Raw genomic sequence first — 16,520 nt, 5'->3', positions numbered from 1 at the left:
GTTAAAATCGTAATTGAGCAGGGAAACCTGCAGATCTTCATCTTCGAGAGACTGAGACGAGAGAATCCTTCAATTATTAATATTATTAATATTATTAATTTACCCTGCAGACTTAAACCAGCTCACAGTTTATTTAAGCTACACATTTCTGATATTCTTTTTCTAATTTTCAGTTTCTTCCCCCAAACCTTATTTAACTTCTGAAGTGAACAAACCCCTTTATGTTCAGACACTAAGCCAATCAAAACATGAATACAAGGAGGAGCTGAGTTCACACTTCCGGTTTATGTGAAGGTGAATTAATAACCTTTTCATACTGAAAGAATAAGTTGATTCTCACTGCACCTCTGACTCCACCTGCTGTCAGATTTAAGAAGTACACCTTCACCTCAGGACGGGGCTCAACAAACTCTCGCGAGACTTGTCAGAGAAATAACACGTGGGTCGATTTGATATTTGAGTTAAACCCTGAAGATCGTTTACATAAAAACTTTTTGTTTAGGATGTCATCCGTTTGGAAGGTAATTAAATTTATGATGTTCAAGTAAAAAAAAGCTGAAACTCTGAAGTGTAGCTGATAAATCAGCTCGTGAATGTCACAGTTTGGTTTGTGAAATGAGCCTGATTGGCTGCAGGGAGTTTCACTTTTATTAGTTCAGTTTGAAAACACTAAATAAATTAAGTCTGCCAGAACTTCACACCTTTAGAGGGACTGGCAGACTTTAGAGTCTAAAGATCAATGTTTTAAATTTTATATAATAAAACAAAATAGAAAAAACGTGGTAAAGAGTTTTGGGTGGTTGCTAGGCAACCAGCTGAGCCTCCAGGAAGTTCCTGTTCTTTAAAGTTATTAAAATCATCGTTCAGGTCATTTAACCTACTTAATCAGAGTAGTTTGTTTTTTATAAATACTTTAACCATAATGTAGTCCATCCTAAAAAACAAAAATAGAAATAAAATTAAAGACACAGATTTTCAAATCATCAATAATAATTTTAGATTATGTATATTAAAGTACAAAGTTGTATTAAGAGGTTAATCGTCTGTTGTAAATTATTGTGGTTATTTCCATACAATAAAATTGTGTCTTTAGGCATCAAATAAATTCTAAAATTTAAAAGATTTGCAATAAATGTTTTTAAAGATGAACTATATGCTACTAAAGTTAACTCCAAAAACAGGAACACGTAATATCCATGTCACATGAATCACAGGTTTTTGGGGTTACATTTACTCCACTTACTTTTCTGTAGTGCTTCATAATGTGCTTCTCGCAGACGTTTGACCCATGACTAACAGCATCACCTCTCTTTACCCAGCTTCTTAATACCTTCCTCATTTAGCCGGCCTCTTTGTTTTGTCATTTTAAAAACCCTGTAAAAGATTTCTTGTCTCGCCTGACGTCCAGCCTTGATGCCTCTCTCTCTCTCTCTCTCTCTCCCTCTCTCTCTCTCTCTCTCTCTCGCTCTGTGTCTCTCCACTCCCCAGCATTCTGTTCGAGGCTGATTGACGGGCTGTTTGGCCTCAAGCCGAGAGGGATTGTTGTCTGGCTGTGGGACCAGGTCAAAGGTCACGGTCCAGAGAGCCTGAGACAGAAACCAGATCACAACAGAAGGCTAATTATCATGCATTGTAGCTGGACTCCTGCTGGGACTCCGCCTTCACTTTCACCAGCAGGTCACGGTGAAAGCACAGGACCCCCGACATTTAAAACCTGGTGAGACACGTGATAAACAGAAACATGTCTTATATATATATATATATATATATATATATATATATATATATATATATATATATATATATATATACTGCTTTATCCAGCAGTATCAAATATTCTCATCATCGCGTCGTGGACTCTGTTGCTTCGACCGCTTCGTCTGCATAATTCTTTATACGTCATGTCTTGCCTCAGGAGGCCCCCCCGGCCCCCCCCCATCCCCCATCGGACCGGGTCAGTCTCCCCCCTGCGAGGTGCATGTGTGAACAACCAGGTCAGGAGGATTTCAGACAGTTCTCTAGAGGTACAGAGGAGTGCTCAAAAATGAAGGCACTTTCCTTTATTAAACTTTAGGTACAGGATGCCTGAAAAGGCAGGTAAGAATTAAAAACATGATGATGAGATGAAGATGAAGATGAAGAGCGGGATGACGTCACATCACAGGCTCTGAAAAGACAAAATGCTTCTATGAGTTTCTTCCTCCAGATAAAAACCTGCTCAAACTCTCCAGCTGCTTTTATTTCTCCTTCTATTTCCATTCTTCGTTCTCTACTTCTCTCTGCTTCCTGTTGTTTTAATGTGCCCATCTTTTACTGATCCTCAAATATAAAAAAGACAAGAATCCAATAGTTGTAATTATTACTGACGGTATTAAGGATTTATACAGTGAGCCGAATGTGCACCTAAAATCTTAAGTCCTCAAGAGCAGGCGGTCCAGGTTTGAATCTCACCTGTCGCTCCTTTCCCCTCTCTCTCTCTCTCTCTCTCTCTCTCCCCCTCCCTCCCTCCCTCTCTCTCTCCCTCTCCCTCTCCCTCTCCCTCTCCCTGCCCGGTTTCTCACTCTATCATTTGTCCTGTCTCTGGAAAAAAAAAAAAAAAGTCACAAAAAGCCCTTAAATGGATCGCTGATAGCCTGGCGGTCATGTCGCTCGCCCCCCTCTCTCTCCTCCCAACATGTCTGTTCAGCTGTCCCTCTCCATTAAAGGCAAAAAGGCCCCATAAATATCCTTCAAAGAAAAAATCTCCCAAATAAATGTAAAATAGGTGTTTTGATGTGTTTTTAGTCAGTCAGTGTGTGTGTGTGTGTGTGTGTGTGTGTGTGTGTGTGTGTGTGTGTGTGGAGGATTACATCCTGATAGTTGAGTACCTGTGCAGCAGCAGCAGCAGCAGCAGCAGCAGCAGCAGCAGCAGCAGCAGCAGCAGCAGCAGCAGCAGCAGCAGCAGCAGGCGTGTGAGTGTATTTCTGGCCTCGGATTGTCCTCGTGGTTCAGTGCAGCCTCCTCAGTAATAAGGATTCATTATCTGTGGGAGGCACAAGGAGAGAACATCCGCTCGCCGCCGCTGCTCAGACCTGCTGCCCCTCAAACACGCCGTCATCCTCCGTACCTTTCACGCATCTCATCACACCTCCATCCAGCTTCATTCAGCCTTTCATTACATCGGCAGCACGCATTAAAAAGATCACTGGTGGTTCTTCTGCACTCAGTTGACAGATTGGAGGAACATGGAGGAACACATGCTCGCAGGCCTGAGAATCTTAACGACAGGAAACGACGCCATCTACTGAGCACGAGACGCTACTGCAGCATTTTGTAGAAGTGACTAAAACTGAGCATGGTGTCACTTTTCCCTCACAGAGCATGAAGAGTAAAGAGAAGGGACTCGTGTGGATCACGTCTGAACAGGATAACTGGATCGTTCATTTGAACTGAGTCACACGAGTGACTTTATAAAAGGCTTTTCTGACGCTGCTTCGTGCTCATCGTGTCTTTTACCTGCTTTCTCTAAAGTGTCTTGAGACTGAGCGGCAGTCGCTCACTCTGTAAGGACTTGAGTTGCCGGTTCAAGTCCCCAAATCTGGAAATTGATCAGGTAGCTGGAGAGGTGGAGTCACTTCCTGAGCACTGTGGCTGTGGTGCCCTTGAGCAAGGCACTGACCCCCCCTCCCCTCCCCTTCAGCTCAAGAGTGCTCGCTGTGTGCTGCTCCCTCACTCTGACATACGTGTGTATCTCAGTCGATGTGTGTGTCGCATGTTCAATAACAGACTATAAAAAAGGAATTTCCCCTCCAGGGATCAATAGAGGATAAATCCTTTGAACTTTGGCGCGACACAAAGAAAAACGAATTGATTGGATGAACAATATTTATAATAACAGTTTAAAGTTTTAAGGGGTGCAGGTAGCCTAGCGGTTGTGTCGTGGGCCCCGCGTACAGAGGGCGTGGGTTTGAATCCACCTCGAACCCTGTAATGCACGACATCTCCCCCCTCTCCCCCCGAATGTCTCTCTCTCTCTCTCTCTGCCCCTTAAACACCTGCAGAGCTGCAGAGGTCACGTCAGGTGGGTTCCAATACAGGAACGTAAACACGAGCAACAGGTGGGAGAGTTCAACATTCATTCAGAGTACAAACACAACATTTACATTTAGGATTTCTTTTTTTTTTTCTCCAAATCCTTCAGGGCATCTCAGAGACGCTTGTTTGGTTTTTTTTTTGTTTGTTTTTTTAAAGTCAGGTTGAGGAAGAGAACACTCGAACTGTGCAAAACACAGGTTTCATTTAAAAAAAAAAAAGGTTTAAAGAAATAAATAAAAAACAAAAGGAAAGCAATGACTGCTTTGTCGAATCAGTTTGTTTTTTACTTCAAGTTTTTTATCGTCCTTATTCCTTCTTTCTGAGCTCATGAGTTGTTGATCTCTCTCAGAGCATAAAAGAGGATTTTAACCAAAATCTTAAAAAAGTGAATCTGGAGGAAATTACCAATCCCGCCTTTAAGCTTCTTTTTTTTTTGTTCAGTCGGCAACGCTGCGTCTCATCAAGGATCATGAACATGCTCATTCTGAAAAGCATGAAAAGCATCTTATGCATGCATGATATCCTTTTTGCTTAGCGTGATGAGTGACCCGTCTATCTGAGGCAAAAACACACACACACATTTTTTTTTTTACTATATAACTCACCCCACACACTCATGTCTGATTTCATTACTCGCAGCAGGTGCACGCTGTTTAATCTCGTCTGCATCTACTCAACCTGCAGCGGTTGAAGAAGAGTGGAGTCGGACTCATCTGGCCCCCGCTCGCCATCATTTTGTTCTTTTTTTTGAAACACGCTCACTTGAATTAGAGAGAGCGGCAGAGTGTCGGGTCAGGTACAGTGCAAGGTCTCTGGAGCTGTTTAGCAGTTAAGTGGTCATAATGCATTTAGAGTAAAGTGACTGGGATTGGGGGGGCTTAGCCACAGCTCTCTGCCTCATTCTTAGAAAAGTGCCTCTAGGTGCTAATACCAGCCGGATTTGTGGCGCTCATTCACAAACAGCTTGACTTCTGCAGCACGGAGTCGATCTCCGTCTACCTCCCTCTCTCTTTCCACTTCACCGTTCCTGTCGCTCACGTGATTCACGTCTGTCTCCGTGTTGGAGAAACCTGTCCTTCACGACTCTCTCCTCGCCTGTCTGTCTCACTTTAAAGTCTCCTCCACACTTTTCACTCCTCCTGAAGCCGAGTGTTAAATCTCAGGTCTCTCTCTCTCTCTTGATGTCTCTCGACGGCGCCTTACGAAACCAGCCGCCCCTCAAAGTTGCGTGCTCGCTGTACTCGCCCTACATTTCTGAATACACACGCTCGCTCGCTCGCTCGTCTCCGCTGAATGAGCAGTCGGTTGGAGGGAGACAGACACTGCAGTGCTTCAGTGTGATGAGGGGTGTGGAAGATGTCTGGAGATCCCCACTCACTCTGCAACCTACGTGTGTGTGTGTGTAAGTGTGACATATTTTATGGCTTTATGAGTCACAGGTTGTTCATGTGAAAAGCCATGAAATGAGTAGAATAAACACTGAGCTTATGTGTGTGTGTGTGTGTGTGTGTGTGTGTGTGTGTGTGTGTGTGTGTGTGTGTGTGTGTGTGCAAAGTAAAAACAAGTATGACAAACATGTTCTTTGCTGTACATGCAACATGACACGTCTGTATGTTTGCATGCTACAGGAGGCTCCATAATGTACACCGTATCCACTAAAGTGTGTGTGTGTGTGTGTGTGTGTGTTTGCTTGCACAGGGCTAGGCGCAGTGTGTGTGTGTGTGTGTGTGTGTGTGTGTTTCAGTACACGTACAGCTTATGTAACGCTCAGGCATGTTCTAACTCCACTGCGTCTGCTGTGTGTGTGTGTGTGTGTGTGTGTGTGTGTGTGTGTGTGTGTGTGTGTGTAGGTGCTTGCTTGTGTGCGTGCGCCTAGTTGTGTGTAGCAAGGAGAAGTGTACCCGCTCGCTTGTGTGCATATACGTGTGTGTGTGTGTGTGTGTGTGTGCGCGCGTGCCAAGCAGACTGCAATGCCGCAACCAGCCAGCTCTGTATCATCATTGACCAAACTCGCCATCTGTGCCTGTAAGCTATAGAAACAGCAAGTCGCACTGCTGCACAGCAATGCACACACACTTTGTGCCTTCTGTAATCACAGGGGGGGACGTCACCCAGTTGTTGTGTGCGTTGGTGTTTGTTGCACACGCATGTTATAACCATGTTTAAGTGTGTGTGTGTGTGTGTGTGTGTGTGTGTGTGTGTGTGTGTGTGTGTGTGTGTGTGTGTGTGCACTCAGGCGTGTTTAACAGCTTCTTTTTTTTTTTAGCCTGTTTGCATGTTGTCAAGTATTCTTCAGTGTATTAGAGCCTGCACCTGCTTGTTCACATGCCTGTCTGCTGTGTGTGTGTGTGTGTGTGTGTGTGTGTGTGTGTGTGTGTGTGTGCGTGTGCGTGTGTGCGCGCGCGCGCACAGGCAGGGAGGCCCACGGTGTATATGGGTCACTCTCTCAGGAACCATAATTCCACGTTTGGTCTAACTTACTCTCTGGGGTTTCACTCTTCCTGTTTGGCCGAGCTGATGGCAACAAGCATAATGACCTCACCACATCACTCGGTCATTGGCCTGCAGACCCCGGGCCTCTCAGCCAATCACACGCAGCTCCGGTGACGTACAGCCTCCAGCGGTCGCTCTGATTGGCTGCGGAGGAGGGACTTGGGGATGCTGTGCCTTTTCGAGCACCTCTGATTAGCGGGGAGGAGGAGAGAAGGACGTAAAGAGAGGCAAACTGTCGAGCTGGGATTTGTAGTTTTTAGAGACTCTTTTGAAACTACACTCAACCTGTGGCTCAAATATAGCATGAAAAAAAAGACACATGTAAGGATTACATCTATAAAAAACGAACGGGTCGTAAATAGCTCACCAGTCTTGTTAAAGGTTTTTTTTAAACGCATGTTACGTGAAGTAATAAAACATGAGACAGCTTGGGACGTGACATATTGATCTATATCACATGTAATATGTCACGTAAGTGTCAGTCCGCGTGCTGCTTTAAACACAGACAGACTACTTGTTTTTTATCTGCAGACAAATAAAGAAGAGATGAATCAAAAAGGACAAAGAGAGAGATATTTCCTCGCCGTCCTGCGTGCTTGTAGAAGTCACACAGACACGCCCACAGAGGAGCCTCATTGGCCGCTGCAGCCTCTCTCTCCTCAACAGCTGTTCTGTGTTTTCCCACACTGTGATTGGCCGCGACGCCACGTCCCTCAAATTCACTTTGACGCGCGACTCCGCCCTCTCTCCTTCTTCCGCGGGATTCCATTGGCTACTGTACGCATTCGTCGCTCCGCTATTGGCCACCCCGGCTGGTTGTCAAGGCTCTGGGCTTCATTCACCATTTTGCGACTGTAGTGTAGAATGCACAGGGCAGTTAGTTTTTCCTCCTTTTAAGTTGCTTTGCCGGAGAATCATGAAGTGTCGCTGACCGGCAGCGGCGGACGACTGGCCACTCTGCCCTATTTTACGCAGCGGACTCACCAGATAATCACTCTGGGGAACTATACATTAGCTCTGGTGAGTATAAGCTGCCCACAAATCTTTCTCCTGCAGCACTGCAGTGGGGCTTGTTGTGCCTTTTTTTCTCCTCTCCCTCCGCCGAGCTGCTAACGTTGTTCATGTTTAATGTGGCCATAAACAGTGTTAGCAGCTGGGTGGCCTGCGGAGAGGAGCGGAGGGCGGATTGGGTTGTCTTCTGTGAGGGGGGAAAAAAAAGGGAGCGGTGCGGTTGGATATAGTGAGCTCGAAACTTTTCCACTAGAAATAAATTGAACGCCATAACTGCCTCTGGACTTCCGAGAACAACTCTGAATTTTTTAGTGCGTCGTATCGAAAACTCCTCTCCTCTTGTCACCCTCCCTCCTCCTCCTCCTCTCTCCTACAGGGACACATTTCTTCCTCTTTTTTAATGAATCAACGTGGCCGCTTGAATCAGTGTGTTTTTAAAGGGAGGCCTTGGAACTACTTTGTTGCCACATATTGTTACTTTCTCTCTCTTGGATACAAATGTCGCTACAAATCCATCCGGACAGCTCGAGCTGTGCTTTCACGCGACTGTCACTTTCGGATGGGCCAAAAAAACCACCAACAACAACAACAACAACACTTTAACCAGTGTTAGTCGTTGTGTTGTGATGGATTGACAAAGTTGACGTATTCATCAGCTTAATGGCACATCTCAGAGTCACGCAGCAGAGGGGGATATGTGCCGTATTGCTGTGCATTAAGGGTCAATATGTGCCGTAAAGTGAGAGGCCTTGTGTGTGTCGCTGAGGCCTGCTCTGCTGCTGCACGCCTCGGCCTGCTGTGTTGTGGAGTAAACTGGTAGTAATCGGTGTACTACGAAGGGCTTGACACATAGTCGGTACTGAAGCAGAGGTGACGACATCACCTCTTGCAGTTTGCATGTCGTGCTTTTGGGCCTTTTTGTCAGGACGAAATTGAAACGCTGTTATCTCCTCGTGCAGATTATGAAAGTGTCAATATGTTTATCCCTGCTGACCTGTCTTATGTGAAGCACTGTAGTAATCCTGTTATAGACACTCAGAGAGGTGCTATGCTAACAGGAAAACAAACTTTTTATGGTCATGCATTGTGGTGATGGTGAAAATATGGAGTTATAAACACCACAGGAAGATTAGCTTGAACTACAGAGGACTAATGAGCTTGATGAAGTTCATACATGGCCACTGTCTGTAAGGTGACTTATACTGAAGACATGCTAACAACTGATGGATGACACGTACATACAACACTGTGTGTGACTTCGTGCATCCTCAAAGGTCCAAACATCATGTCTTTGTAAGGCGATGAATCGAACCTCGATTACGATGAATCAACGATTATTTTCTTGTGAGTTTTTTGCGCTCATAGTTCACTGACGTGTTCTCGACTGTAAATATGCTCAACTATTAAAGTTGGGATCATGTTTTCTGACTTTCTGATGAATATGTTTTGTGATTTTGTTGAATATTTGGACTGAAATCAAAGCATCACTTGAAATAAGATAAAAAAAGACACACTTGAGTTTTAAAGGAGAAGCGAACTTCTCTCAAACAGTAGAAAATAAATAAGTTGCATTTCTTGGAAACAGTTTTTCCACAGTGTTTACATTTCACTTCTTTTCTGTTCGACATCGTCTCCCCTGAAGACAGTATGAGTCCAAACGGCGAACGCTGGATTGGACGTTGTCGCCGCGTGACTCTGCCCCTGAAAATAATCGAAATCATCGACACGGGCGAGATTACGTCGCTCAGAGGTCCTGACTGTCGTCTTCGATTAATTTGGCGATGAATTACGTCTTTGTATGAACTTAATTCTGCCTGCAGTCATGTTGACTTGTGTTTTCATGTGAAGCTGTAAAGATAAACCCTTCAGGGCCCGGATCACAAACCAGTGAGAAAATGTTTTTAAGAAAACCACGATGCAGAAAGTAAAAATGTGTCATCACAAACCTCGTTCTCCAAAATGACTCCAGACTGGAGGATCCCATTTTTTCACTTGAGGCCTTTTACTCCATCTCAAAAGATGTGAGAACATGAGACACTGCCTGACTGTATTTTTATCTGCACATTGAAATTGTTCTCTGCTCTGAACTTATGGTTTGTTAACTCTTTCGTAATCATGTAATATTATTATTACGGCGTGTGCCGCTGCCCTCCTGGTCAGGTCCCAGACCTAACCAAAGCTCTGTTAAGTCTACATCAGGATGACTGGTGATAATAATCATGTTTAATATTTTTAAATTAAGTAAGTTTGTTTCAGAAAGAAGATTTTTGAGTATCTTTGCGTTTGCGAAGAGAAATTGACCCAAAATTAAAGCAGGAATCTTCACTTAAAGGTGGTTTTTAGATTTTTGTTAAAAACACACATCAATCACCTCATTTTTATCTATTTTTTATTTTTTATAAGCATGAACGAGTTTACCCACTTAATATTCATGCTTATTACCAGGGGCTTTTGGCTTAATCTGTTTTTTTTCTTTTTTTTTTAGATGATTAAAACCGTAACTAGATAATCACTTAACAACTGCAAATCAAAAAAAAAAGCACCCTGGAAAAAAAAGGTGGAGGTTTTTATTTCTGTCACCTCACATGACTTGCATCAGCTTGATTCTGCCTACAGTCATGTTTACCTGCCAGAAACAGGAACACACGTTAAAGCCAACATTACATGATGGAAGTAGTTATTCCTGAGACCTCGGGCCTCCGTGTTTCACAGAGAGGAGTGTACGTTGCATCAGTTAGTCTATACGCTGTTATCATCAGGCTCATGACTCTGACACCAGCTGTTGTACACAGTGCACTACTGAGTAAACACATGTAGCATACCTCCATCGTGACCAAGTAAGGCAGCCTGCCAAATCATTTTATGGTGACTGTCTGTCCTAAATAGGGATTTACATAGAGCACAGTGATGGCTGCGAGCTTGCTCACACTCTTTGTGCACTATCAACTATCATCACATAGATGTTTGCTCTGTGTGTGTGTGTGTGTGTGTGTGGCCTTGAGACAGGCGGCACTCATCTCTGAAAATGGATTTCTCTCCAGACGATATGATGTAGCAGCAGATATTAAAAGGAGCTGAATGAATGCGAGCCTTCACAGTCACAAACAGGAAGGCAGCAGAAAGAGAGACAGGCAGACAGAGAGAGGGAGTCTGGTGGGAGGAAGGATGTAGAGAGAGGGACAGACGTGCACACTGACAGACTGACGTGCCTCGTGGTGTTTGATAGACATCAATCCAGAACATCTTGACAGATGGAGTGAGAAATAAAATGGAAGAAAGGAAGATAACAGATCGTACAGGGAGTGTTGTGAGTCTCCCTCTTCTGCACTTGTTGTTAACATCTTACTGGCACTGTGAGCTTGTGAGGAGACTCTTGTGTTGGAAGAAAACGAGGCAGAGCACACAGCAGCAAAGGACCCGAGGCGAGTCCCGTGCGTTTAAGCCACACAGCAAACAAACCAGTTAAATGACACCAGTCCCCCGGTTCAACAAGTCAGCAAAAACAATCTGTTCTACTTTCTAAAACGGAGGCAGAACGTCGAGCGAGTCCAGCGTGGAATTAGCAGATACACTCAGTGACATTGGCGTGGTTGAAAAATTACTCGAGCGTGAAATAAAAATGATTTGGAAGATCACTGCTTTTTTTCTTGTGGATGACTGCAGGGCTAAATGAAGATAAAGACTTTAAGTAAGAAGCAAAAAAGTAAAGGAAAGAAAGTGAGAAATGTGAGGTAGAAATCAACACCGGAGAAGAGAGAACGCAGGCCGGGGACAAGAATGAAATCGTAATAGTAGCAAAGACAGAGAGGGAGGAATAAAGTAACGGGAAGTTAGGTAATGGTCTTCCACAGGAAATGGAGTTTGTAGGGGCGGATTGACTCCGCTTTGAAATACATAGATAAAGGTCGCCACAGAGAGAGAGAGAGAGAGAGAGAGAAAGAAAGGGAGGGTTTCAGTATGCGTGCAAAGAGGAATTCCCCCGCCTCTACTGCCCTGGCCAAGAAGTAGTGTGTGAGAGGAGTGTGTGCAGAAAGGCTTGTCTGGGCAAATTGCAAAGTGCCTCTCATTATTTCCATACTGTGTTGTCGGGATACATTCTGTTTACCCGACAGTATGGCCAGTATGTGTTTTCAATATGTACCTGGTATGGATGCAGGCCTTGTGTTATGTGAGTAGATCATGTTATGTAATGAATTTATGTGTAATGAATTTGTAGATGAGTCATTTTTGTTACTACTCCAGTACCATGGTGCATCATTTAGTAGGGAATACCTTTCTTAAAAATGAACGTTTTATTCTCGTTTTTTTGTGACTCCAAGTCTTGATTTTTGATCCTTCTGTTCATTTTATTTATTTATTTGTTTGTTGATACTTTATATCTTAATTAAGCAACTTCTCTCTCACAGCTTTACAGTCGGTAGGTATCTCTGTGTGGTGAATAGGCTTTGTGCATGTCTGAATGTGTTTTCCACATGAGTAAACCACACTCCCTGTTCCCTTTCTTCCAGAGTCTCTGGAATAAGGTGGGCAAGTGCCGGAGTCGCGCAAAGAAGACGAGAAAGGATGAGGGAGAGAGGCCCCGGCAGAGGAGGAAAATAGAGAGGAGAGAAGGGGAAAGAAAACAACAAGGGCAAAGAAAAAAGAGGAACGCCAAAGAGAATCTCTGGGATAAATAAATAAAAAGACTTGTTTGGAGAGAAAGCAGGCTAGATGAAAAGATGAAGCCGATAAAAAAACAGGGCCGACGCTCTCCTCCGTCAACCCGGGCAAAAGGGGGGAAGCGTCGAGGAGGGGGGGATGCCCCAGAAGGAGGCGAGAAGAGGGACTCAGATGAGAACAGAGACAGAAGCAGATCCCCTCCAGACAGAGCGCCCTCTTCTTATTCGTCGAATTCGCACTCGGAGTCCTCGCAGGTGGACCCGATCAGAGCCCGCGGCCCTTCGGAGGAGGAGGCGGCGGCGGCGCATCACAGAGAAGGGTCGTCGGAGTCAACGGTTATGCTGGCGATGGATTCTGGGAAGTCGTTGTCGTCCTCGGATGACAAATCGGGGAGGTCGGCTGTGAGCGTTAGCAGCCACAGTGACAGTGGCGGTAGCAGTAACAGTAGTACACCGAGCGCCAACAACAGCCCGAACCCAGCCTCCAGCCGGAAAACCGCCACGTTTAAGGCTCGAGTTCCCAAGAAGAAGTATACCTCTGAACACTGCTCGTCTACTACTGGTAACCATAGCAACCCTTCCTCTAGCACACCCCCTCCTCTTCCTCTTGGCGGCGGGGTCATCAACCAGGCGTTAACGGGTTCAGGAAGTGACATCTGCGTCTCGCACGCTGACGGTAACGGTCAGAGTAGAAACATGATGGACGACTTCCACAGCAGGACTACTGGCAGGGAGGGGAATCTGAAAAGTTCCCCAGGACCCCCTCCTCTGTTGCTAGGGGGGGAGAGGGAAAGGCCCGGAAGAGGTGAAGGAGTTAGAGACGCAGAGCGGGTGTCGCCCAGCCCCCTGCCCCGCTGCTCCTCAACAGACACTGCCAGCGAGCACTCGGCTGACCTCGAGGTCGTCGGCGACTCACACCCCGCCATGCATGCACCCAGCAGTCTCCCCGATGCACTGTCTGACGCTCTCGCCAAGGGGCTGAAGAATCAGCGCGTCCTCGCTCGCCAGATGAGGAGAAGTGACGAGGAGGAAGAAGGTGAAAGGAGTAACGAAGGCGTGAGTTTGGACTTGGTGTTTAGGGCTGGCGTGGTCCGAAAGGTCAGCGGTGAATTTGGAAGTTTGGAGGTGCAACTAAATGGGGAGAAGACACTGTGCCGTTATCCATATCGACATGACAGTCCCCCAGGGGTGGTGGACATTATCCTAGACGCCTCGCCACCCGGTATCCATCCAATACCCATCGGAACCCGTGTCTGCGTACCATTTGGCAACGAGGAGGGCAGTGAGGGCCAGTGGCAGTGGTACAGAGAAGGTGTGGTGACGCAGGTGGACACACACCCTGCTGTGGCCAACCGCTATCGCGTCCTTCTGTCTGAGGAAAGGTCTCTATCTGTGGACGAGGAAGAGATTTGCAGGGTGTCGGCTGGTGCTACCCAGGCAGTTTGGGTCTCCCGACAAACACTCAGGCTTCTTGTGCCACCTTGGGACCTGGATTTGCCATCTGGAGCGTGTCGAGAGAGAGAAGAAGGGGTCAGGGACAAAGAAAGGGAGCGTGAAGACAGGGAAGAGATCGACGTGGAGAGGGAGGTGTGCCGTTTGAGCCAAGGGATGACGCCGAGTGTAGGGTCGGTGTTGGGGAGAGGAATACCTTACCCAGGCATGGTTTCTGTTTCCTCTTCATCTGGGCACAACATCACCTCCCCTGTAACCCCAGCGTCAGTCCTTAGCCTGGCTCCAGGGCGAGAGTGGGAAGGGGAGCGGGACCTCCAAAGAAAACAGGATAGAGAGAGGGAAAGAGAGCGAGAAAGGGAGAACAGTGTGAAGCAGCAACAGCAGCACCAACATCAGCAGCACCACCCATACATGCCACTCACCCCTGAGGAAGACATGGAGGTGTCCCACTTTAACATGGTCCCAATGGGGGCAGTCATGCCTGGGGCCAAACCGATGGCAGTTCCGCAACACCGCCACATTGTCTCTAAGCCCCCACCTGGCTACCTCAATCCCCACCTGTCTGTGGTGCGGGGCATCGGGATACCTCCTGCACACCTGGCCTTGAACCCCCATCCTCCTCCTTCACCTGTCCTGTTAGGCCTTGATCCAGCAGCGGCCGCAGCAGCCGGTGCTGTCATGACCAATCCCCAGCTCCCTCCTCTCCCTCCCATCTCCTCCTCCACCCCGTCCTCCTCCAGAGGAGAGAAGGCCTCAGGAGGAGGATCTTCCAGCGGAGGAGCAGGTGGTGGATCAGGATCAGGTTCGACCTCCTCCTCCTCCTCGCGCTCCCGCACCCCGCTGACAGCTGCCCAGCAAAAGTACAAGAAGGGAGATGTGGTGTGCACGCCAACAGGCATCCGCAAGAAGTTCAATGGGAAGCAGTGGAGGAGGCTTTGCTCCAGAGAGGGCTGCTCTAAAGAGTCCCAGCGCCGAGGATACTGTTCCAGACACCTCTCAATGAGGACCAAGGAGATGGAAGCCAGTGGAGGCAGCCGGGATCGTGGAGGGGCCAGCAGCACAGGGACCCTGACGCCATCTGACCTTCGTCTAAGTGGCGGGAGGGCTAGCTCAGAGTTTGATTGGGATGAGACGTCTCGGGAAAGTAGCGAGGCCAGCAGTCGTGGAGGTGACTCGCGCCCTCGCTTGGTCCTTCCGTCTCTGCTCCCCCAGGACCTCTCTCGTTTTGACTTTGATGAGTGTGAGGCAGCGACCATGCTGGTCTCCTTGGGTGGTTCCCGTTCAGGCACTCCGTCATTCTCTCCTATCTCGAACCAATCGCCCTTTTCCCCAACCCCATCACCTTCGCCCTCTCCACACTTTGGCTTTCGTCCTGCCAATTTCAGTCCAATTACCGCTCCTTCACTTACCTCCCGGCGTCCTCGCCAGCCAAGTGGCACTAAGATGGGCACGCCAGGGCTCGAGCGAGAGCGCCATCTCTCTGGAATTTTGCCCACTTTTCAGACCAACCTTACTTTCACAGTCCCCATGAGCCCCAGCAAAAGGAAGCTGGACTCCCACCCTCCCCCTCCGCTGCCTACAGTCCATGACTACCAGACCAAACCTGAGCAGCATCAACTGATAGGCTTAGGGGGCGCTATGGTTGGAGAAACAACCATGGGCCACTGCCCTGCAGCTTTTAGAGTCCTCTCCCCCCAGAGTCAGCCCACGACTCCTTCCTCACTTTCCTTCCCCCGGCCTCGAAGTGCCACCAGCCGGCCACCATCCTCTACTGCCTCCACACCCCCACCCATGCTGGTCTCTCCCACTCCTCCTTCCCCGCTGCCCCAGGAACCTTCTCCACGTCGTATTGTGCCCCTCCGTGATTCACCAGTCATCGTCCGCAACCCAGATGTACCCCTCGCAAAGTTCTCGGACGGCCCGTTAGGAAGGAGAGAAAGAAGCCGTTCCAGAGAGCACAGCCAACCCCAGCACGCAGCTCCCCCCGGCCTGCAGGTCCCTGTTCCAATCAACGGGGCTACAACCAACGGTGCTGTTCTTCTGCGCAACCCCGCCTCCACACTGGTCCTGGTCACCTCCAGTTCGGTAAGAAAGTCACAATTATTATTATTTTTTGGCATCACAGTGAAAGGATGGGGAATGCTTTTTAAACCTTATCAAAATGTATGGAACCTGCATGAATGAGTCTTTATCATTGCAACACTTTCTTATTTTCTATTTATGATAGAAATGGGGCAATTCAATTTAATTCAAAGCGACGCAGAGCAATAAATGAACGACAGTGCAGCGACACTAAAATTAAACAAAGAGAGATAACACAGAGAAATGTAAAACACAAAATATATCAAAAAAGAGTGGAGGTATAAGTGGACCGTGATCGGACTAAATATATATATATTTGTATATAACAAATATATACAGTAATAAACATATGTGAACAACTATTGTGCAGTAACTGGAAATAAATATAAATATATATATATATATATATAATATATAAATAGAAATATATATCTATACAGAGCTATGTGCAAGTAAAACAACAGACTAAATCTATACTAAAGCAAAGAAAAAATGATGAATACTGATCGAATAAAGTGACTGTAGTGCTATGATGGATAAGATATAAAAACTAATATCAACTAGAATAAAGTGTAGTAGTGGAGGAAGACCAAATAAAGCATCATAAGGAAACAAAACAAAATCCATAAATCAAAAGAGTACTCCAGTTAAAACTTTCAAACGTAATCTTAGTGGCCTTTAGAGTCGATCCTTAGAGTCACAGAGTCGAGGCAGAAAACGGGTCAAAATGACCTTATGAACATCTGTCAC

General features: G+C 46.6%; 2 protein-coding genes and 1 long non-coding RNA gene across 3 annotated transcripts in view; 2 read left to right on the top strand and 1 right to left on the bottom strand.

Moving 5' to 3' along the window:
- bmp8a (bone morphogenetic protein 8a) overlaps positions 1–16,520 on the bottom strand; it is a 165,784-nt gene that overhangs the window by 97,537 nt on the left and 51,727 nt on the right. The window lies entirely within an intron of this gene.
- Positions 155–2,263, top strand: LOC306839414. The gene is made up of 3 exons (XR_013781188.1): positions 155–521; positions 1,489–1,717; positions 1,919–2,263. It is a non-coding gene; the product is annotated as an uncharacterized lncRNA (long non-coding RNA).
- The window catches only part of cica (capicua transcriptional repressor a), a 34,777-nt gene continuing 25,649 nt past the window's right edge, over positions 7,393–16,520 (top strand). Inside the window, 2 exon segments of the mRNA XM_079367863.1 lie at positions 7,393–7,587; positions 12,087–15,773. Coding sequence (XP_079223989.1) covers positions 12,297–15,773 — 3,477 coding nt within the window. The 5' untranslated portion in view covers positions 7,393–7,587; positions 12,087–12,296.

This window comes from Symphodus melops (genome assembly GCF_947650265.1).
Source record: "Symphodus melops genome assembly, chromosome: 18".
NCBI lineage: Eukaryota > Metazoa > Chordata > Actinopteri > Labriformes > Labridae > Symphodus > Symphodus melops.
The sequence above is the reverse complement of the archived record's forward strand: the minus strand, read 5'-3'. Positions and strand labels throughout refer to the sequence as shown.